General features: G+C 39.8%; 1 protein-coding gene across 1 annotated transcript; it reads right to left on the reverse strand.

Annotated features, from left to right (window-relative positions):
• Window positions 1–1,798: 1,798 nt before the first annotated feature.
• Window positions 1,799–7,357, reverse strand: cunh3orf38 (chromosome unknown C3orf38 homolog). The gene is made up of 4 exons (XM_040028361.1): window positions 7,117–7,357; window positions 6,714–6,889; window positions 5,384–5,586; window positions 1,799–5,196 (listed from the first exon to the last, which is right to left on the reverse strand). Exons 1-4 carry the CDS (start codon window positions 7,241–7,243, stop codon window positions 4,833–4,835), a joined length of 870 nt encoding a protein of 289 aa, XP_039884295.1. The 5' UTR covers window positions 7,244–7,357; the 3' UTR covers window positions 1,799–4,832.
• Between the last annotated feature and the right edge of the window lie 172 nt (window positions 7,358–7,529).

The following is a 7,529-nucleotide window of genomic DNA, read 5'->3' on the forward strand; positions in this document are numbered from 1 at the left end:
ATCTTATTGACTTCTTTGTATTTTATATCACCAGATATACAGCTGCTGGCTAACCATAGTCCACTCCCACCAATCACAGATTTTGATTTGAAAGTGTCCAAATCCTATTATTCATATTGACCCAGCATCCATCAATTCCGGCTTTAAGACATTCGATGATTCAGTGCAGTTATCAGTGGGAGAAAACGTGCTGAATAATCAGCATAAATTGCACAGCTGTGTGTCAGCCCCGCAAAAAAAAAAAAAAAAATGGAATCCTTCCACAGAACTGGATGAAATATGGCGTTGCAGAACGACAGAGTGAGACTTTAACACCAAACAATGTTGACCTCATTTCCTCAGCCTCAAGTTATGTAGCTGTTTCTGTGCAGTTTTAGTGTGTGCAGGTTTATGAAACACTGCTGGGTTGGAGGGCAAGTCCAACAAGATGATAAAATAACTGTCAACCTTTGATTGAATTCTCCTCTAATGTGTTTTGTCAGCAGGAGAAATATCATTGGCCACTAGTTGATTTTTCTTTTTGCTTTCAATTCATAAATCCTGCTCTTTGTTGTCCAGAGAATGCAGACCGCAGAGAATATTGTGTCAAAGCTGTCTCTTAACACCTTCACCGGTCCAGATAAATTACTGCCTATGAAAGCCAACAGTTCTCTTTTAGAACCCCATTACTTTAATGGAGGACAATTCAAGCTTGAAATATTTACAGTTTTCCTCACGGATGCAGCCATATAGAAATTGCCCAGTAACATAAGCTCAGCTTAGATTGCTCTTATAAATTGATTAGTTTCCTCCGTGATCTTAAAAGTCCTATTTTTTTCCTCTGCTTTTTGTGACCTGTGGCTCAGTCTTGCCCTTTTTTGTGGAGTTTGAGTGCCCCCTTCTGGCCTCATGTTGTCATGAGACTACAAGTACATTGTACTCTCTTCCAGTAAAGTAAAATATCAAGATCATTTTTATACATGTATAAAATGCCTGGAACCAATTCAAGGATTTGTTAAATGGTTTGAGAAGACACTGGGAGTCCGTGGGTTCAACTTTAAACATTACAGCTAAAGCCATTTAGGAAGGGAGGGGGAAACACCTGGGCATCAATAAATCTGTAAATCTATCAGCCTATCAGCATTCAGCAATAAATAAAGTCACCCCTAATAACTAATGAGGTCTCTTCTAGGAGCACAACATATATCTCAACAGTTGTAAAAGAGAAAAAAAATGTAATTACAATTAAAGAAGCAGTTTCTATGGTTCACCACCAATAAGCTATTTCAAATAATTGTGGGTCTGAGTTTTAGCATGTTTCCTTATAAGAAACACACTTCTCTATTAGAGGAGGGTAAAGCGAAAAGTGTGGGGGGGGGGGAAACTCTCTGGAGTCAAAACTCTAACCAGACGCCACTGCAGCGGTATTTTTGAACCCGTGCGTCAGAGCTGCGCCCGTGGCCAAACCGCTTATTAAAACGCAGAAAAGCCAAGTGCCATAAAGACAGAAGGCAAGCAGCTTGTTATTATTCTTTCTGAGAGGTGAACAGGCTGAGATCAATGGCTGCAGTGGTTTCGCCTCGCCACAACTATGGCCCTATAAAGCACAAAGACCCGTGTGGCTCCGACCCATACAGTCACAGATATTAAGTATTCCAGGGGCCTTTGAAAGAGGCTGCCAAGAATAATTTCCCACATGTAACATTTCCCACCAAAGCCACAGAGTCATACTGGCATATTCTGTGCCCCCACTAGACCCCACATGCCCTCGCTAGAGTGACGCAGGAGAATCGATGGAAAAACAGATCCACTTCATTAATAAGGAGTCACGTTTGTCTTTATTTTTTATATACAGATGGCTGAAAAAAAACATTTATGAGAAAAAATCAAGAACTGGATGCTGCTCAGGTGTTGCTCAAATGTGACCCAGTTTTTGTACCATGAGTATTAACGAACTATTTTCAAAAGTCACACTAGAACAAGCTTCAGAGACAAATGCAAAAGAAGCATTGATACAGGTCACATGTTTAGCATATAGCACATATACCTGATAACATGATAATCAGCACAGGTGAGTTTGAACGTGTAAAATGATCTTAGGCACGTTGTGTGGAAAAGCGACCTGCTTTCTTCATCCCATCCAGCAAAATTTCAAATCCTCAGCTGTCTGAAGCGGGTCTAGATGAATTCATATGTCATGTGCCATTTGGTCCAATAAAACAAGGCAAGACCAATAGCACTGAGTTTTCTTTTTTTCCCTGACCACAGGTAGTAAATGTATATTTTTATATGAAACGTCTGACCAACCAGTAAAGCCCTTCCAGGGTGGTGTGGCAGCTTGTGTGCAATCAAACCTACTTAAAGAGTATGAAAGTGGCTAAATATGTGGACATTAACCGCTGACACAACATCTCAGACATTAACCCTGTGGAGATTTGAGTTTTAAAAGTTACGAGTGAACAGCAGCAATGGCAGGCTATAATATACTCTATGATAGCCGGCTCTGGCTAGCTGGCAGAGCAAGCCTACATGATTGCATCAATTTTCAACTTATCTTTTTACTCCTGATGCATTCATATAGTACCACTGCATGTCATCAACTTTTGTGTACTCTTTCAAATGCTTTGTTTTGGTCGGGGTCTCTCTACATTCTCCTACTCTCTCCGAAACAGATGACTGTCCCTCCCTAAGACCTGTGCCAGAGGTCGCTTCCTTTTAACAGGGTCTTCCTTTCTGCCACTGCCAAGTGCTTGCTCATAGATGATCATCTAATCATTGAGGTTATCTCTCTAATATTCAAGGGCATCACCTGTTTGACTGTCACTGCGGTGGTTTAACCTGAGCTACATTTGTCTTAGATTCATCAGGCAAACGTTGTGCTGACAAACACAATTCCTAGACAAAAGGGAGTATGTTTTTATTTTGCCCACAGCTGCACTGTTTGGTCACAATTTAAAAATGCCACAAAGCCAGTTTTTCTAAACAAGTGCTGGGAATAGTAGGATGACGAGTTTGGTACCAAAAAACCAGTCAACCTGCAAGTGATTCAGCGGTATATGCATTACACTGAGAGGTGGCAGAGTTGAAGATTTTCATTGGGGCAAGATTAGAAATGAGTACATCAGAGGGAGAGCTCAGGTTAAGCGGATTGGAGACAAAGTTAGAGAAGCGAGATTGAGAGGGTTTGGACATGTGCAGAGGAGAGAGAGTGGATAAGCTGGACAAAGGACATTGAATATGGGGCTAAAGAAGATGACCACAGAGAAGATTAACAGATGTAGGGAAGCAGGACATGCAGAGGGTTGATGTGACAGACACGGAGGAGGGTAGGGACAGGGTGAGATAAAAGCAGATGAGCTACTCTGATGGCCCCTAAAGGAAGCAGCAGAAAAAAAAAGTATAACTGTCTGTTCTGGGAGATCCTTAAAACAGCAAAATTAAAAAGCACCATTTAGACTTGTAATTCAGTTCATTAAGGAGAGTCAGTTTCACAGCAGTGTTTTCCAATCTCTAACTTCCAGCCATTTAATTAAACCACTTAACACCTGGCACTGAACAGGAACAAATTAGCTGAAATTATAATATTTTTATATGCACATTTGTCTAAATATTAGACTTTTTCTGAACTATGTTACTCTGTTGGTATTTCTAACAGACTGTTTATCTGTAAACATTGTGGGATGAAAAGCCATGAAAGCACACTGCTTGACTTTGTAGTGTCACATAAAGACAGATATTTATTTGTTAATAAATGGCTACGTTACATCTCAAAAGTTTGTTACTCATAAAACTCCTTTAAAAAAAAAAAAAAAAAAAAAACATACATTCAAAATTAAATTTAATCCAACAGTAAATTATTGAGAAATGTTGTGAATGGCACCGATTAAAGGAACTGCGAACAACTTGAATAAAATGCCTACATATCACACAGGTGCCCATTTTCTACAACCATCTGTTGGGACATTGTGCTGCCTAATGCAAGTTTATGTTAAATCCTTTGCAGTTATGTTGGCACGGATAAAACTGCTGTGTTAGTTTGCTGTGTTCTGTGAGGGAAGATGCATTTTAACAACTGTCAGCATGAAAAAAGCATGAATTTGTTTAAACGAGAATAACCTGAAGAGTTTCAGAAGATATTTGGTTGCTTTTGTTCAGACAATAAAACATGCAAAGGCTGATGCCTATTCTTGCTTACTGTTGTTTGAACAAGTATAACTGCTTTCAGTTGTGCCATCTCAGAAAAAAAAAGCCTATTAGCATTATAAACCTGCATTAGGCATCTCAATGTCCTGCTGTGACACTGAAATGCTGGCTGCTCTGCATGAACATAGTCAATTAAAAACCATAGTCACTTACAACTCTTTTCATTTTTACAGCTGAAATAAAATTAAATGTGCTTTTCTTTCCTAAAAAAGACATTTCTAAGAGATCTTTTGAGTGACAGTATAACCATACCACAAACGTATACATTGAACATATTTTACATAAGGCACAGGCTTCCAAAGCACTACATGCTTTGCAAAAAGGTACAGTATATTTAAAGCAGCCCATCCATTTACCTTCTAGGATAATCTTTGAGAATTCTGCTTTGCATGTTATGATGCAAATATTCAATTTAAATGCATTAGTTTGAGTCTACCTTTATATTATTGCATGACGGCCTATAAGTTAGAAGATAGGGTTGTATCAGATGAGTTATTAGATGCAATATGAGGTCCCAAATGCCCAGAAAATAAGTGTTCATGCAAATAAGATGAGTGTAGAGTAGAACCAAAAGGCCAAACCACCACTTTTGGATAAATAATGTGAAAGGAAATAAAACGAATAAATCTAAAACTAATCTATCTTGACTGTCAGCTACAGAGAAGCTGCAGTTCACTGGAATTGTAGGTCAAAGCAGGTGCTGCCACATCTGTCCCACTAAGAGCATCCTGCCCTCTGATTTTCAGGTTGACAAACTTTATCTTCCAGCTGTTGTTGTCCAGAGGAGAGCGGATAAGGCCAAATATTTGTTCAAAGATTCCCAGACAGACTGAATCTCTGTGAATAGTCCCAGCCACAGCCACCAACACCAAGCCATGAGGAGAGGTCAAGGCTTTGAGGCCATGGGGATCCAAATTGGGACTGAAGAGGAGACGCTCATCCCTGGTCAGTGCCAAGAATCGACGACTAACCAGATCAGCACCCAGAAACTCCTCCATCTGCTCACTGCCAGCTCTGAGAAAGACATAACTCTGTTATTAGTGTTTTGGGGTTGTTTTACCTTCATCTCTATGCTTTGTAAGAAGAAAATCAGAAGGAATAATCTACCTGAAACAGAGGACTACTCTGAATAAGATTATAAACCAACAACATCAGTATTATTTAAATTCTCATTTGCTTTCACTACTAATGAGGTTCTTACTTGGAGAGGAGACGTAACTTCACATCAGGCCAGAAATGTTGTGGTCCCCAGTCTTGGGGCTGTTGGCCAAGTGAAAGGTTTTGACTGTTCAACAGCTGGAAGAACCACTGACAGAACTGCTGGCCGAGGACCAGCGGATCAAAGCCCATCCCACAGTTCACATCTGAGGAAGCCGCCTCTCCTTGAGGGTTTTCATCCACCACCTCCATAAAGAAATGAGAGGTTGTTGTTACATATGATCTTCAGGCTCTACAAGTCAGAGCACTACACCCATATTAGCTAGAAGGTCAGTTCTTTGATGGAATGGCAACAGGTTCTAAAATATAAAGTCTGAGTAAGGCTTGATTTTAGAGCTGGTGTTGACCCTGAATTTTGGGAAGTACAAATTCTAATATCAATATACAGTGCTGTTAAAAAAAAAAAAAAAAAAAAAAACAGCACTCTCTTCCTGATTTCTTATGTTTTTGCATATTATGCTTCAAATCATCAAACACATTTTAGTATTGGTCAAAGATAGCCAGAGTAAATACAAAAATGCTGTCTTTAAATGATGTTTGCATTTATTATGAGTAAAAAGCTATCCAACCCTACCTGGCCCTAAGTAAAAAACAAAAAACAAAAACATCTTTCTGATTGTCAAGACAATGGAAAATAGTCCGTGGACTGACAAAACAAAATATTAACTTTGTTGGAAAGTTTGCATCCTGTTACATCTGGTGTAGAACTACTACACAGCATTTCATTAAAAAAAACAACAAAAAAAACAGCAGCAGTCAAACACTGTGGTGGTAGTGTGATCGTTTGGGACTGCTCTGTGATCTGGATGCCTTGCCCTGACTGATTGAACCATGAATTCTGCTCTCTACCAGAAAATCCAGAGAATGTCCAGCCATCAATTTGCACCCTGAAGCTCAAGAGCACTAGGGTTATGCACCAGTGCAGGGATCCAAAACACAACAGGAACTCCATCTCTAAATAGCTCAAAAAAATAAAATGAAGTTTTTGGAATGGCCTATTCAATATCAAAACTGCTTGATTGCAGTTCTTGCTGCCAAGGGTGGCACAGTCTGTTGTTCGGTGATTACTTTTTCAAAGCAATATATAACCTGTTATAAAGGTGTGTGAGGACACTGTGTGTGAATAACCCTAATTATGTCTTCTCTTTCCAGGCATACCAACATCAGTGCCATGTCTTCACTTCACTGGACTTCACTATTCAATAAACAATACTTTCCATCCTTTATAAAATAGATGGGTCGCCTTTGGCTTATCCCCAAATAAAACATTTACTGGCGGCAGTGGCTTCTGTTTCTCTCGTGTGTCAAGTTACCTTTACAGAGGACCACAGCTCCAGGGTCCTCTTTATAAGCATGTGTTTCTCGCTATTTGGGGGCATCGCCACACCTTCTGTAGCCAGGTACTTGAATATCAGGTCACGCTGAACCTTTTTCCTCCTCAGGAGCTCTTCGGCATTTTTAGTGAAGGCGAGAATGGTTTCTTTAGCTTCTGCAGTGGAAAAATGATCAGACAGAGTAGGATAAGCTAATCATTTATTTATCTATCCAGCAGAGGTGAGAAAACACTGAAATTTTTCATGCAATTTATTTGTTATTTCTTGGTAGGTATACAACAAATCTCTTGATTAAGGACATTATGTAACTCGCTGGGCTCCAGTAAAGACTTAAGGTAAGCTGACTTCCTCTTTGCCATATGAAATTGAATAAAAGTCTTACCCGTAATGTTTTCCACGACTATCATCTTATTCGTGACCGTATCACTGAGTGACAGTAAGTCGCATTTTGTCATTAGGCTCAGTATCTTCGTAAATCCAGCACGCTCTGTTTCTGATAGTCCTGACATTTTTGGCAAAACGAAAACACTGGGGCGGTTTCGTCCATGCGAGTCCTGCAAGAAATCTCTCCGTACGGAAACAAGCAGTAGTGGGAACGGGATCCGTTCAAAACACTGGTTGCTATGTTACATTGATGCGTTCGCTATATTTCGGAGGGCAGACAACTAAAGGTATTGTCAACACCGCAATTGTCACCGTAAGAGCTAGAAATTACGATAACAGAATGAACACGAATGTAGTACAGAAGGGCTTTCGCTGCCTTTAGGTTTGTAAAAAATATGGGAATCTTGATAT

Source organism: Simochromis diagramma, unplaced genomic scaffold (genome assembly GCF_900408965.1).
Source record: "Simochromis diagramma unplaced genomic scaffold, fSimDia1.1 OVJJ01000343.1, whole genome shotgun sequence".
Lineage (NCBI taxonomy): Eukaryota > Metazoa > Chordata > Actinopteri > Cichliformes > Cichlidae > Simochromis > Simochromis diagramma.

Excerpts from the sequence above, each read along its gene's own strand:
- cunh3orf38 (XM_040028361.1), bottom strand. The coding sequence starts at position 7,243 with ATGTCAGGACTATCAGAAACAGAGCGTGCTGGATTTACGAAGATACTG. Across the intron at positions 6,890-7,116 it reads AGTCGTGGAAAACATTACGG|AAGCTAAAGAAACCATTCTC; the intron begins GTAAGACTTTTA and ends TTTCCACTGCAG. Across the intron at positions 5,587-6,713 it reads AGCTGTGGTCCTCTGTAAAG|GTGGTGGATGAAAACCCTCA; the intron begins GTAACTTGACAC and ends TTCTTTATGGAG.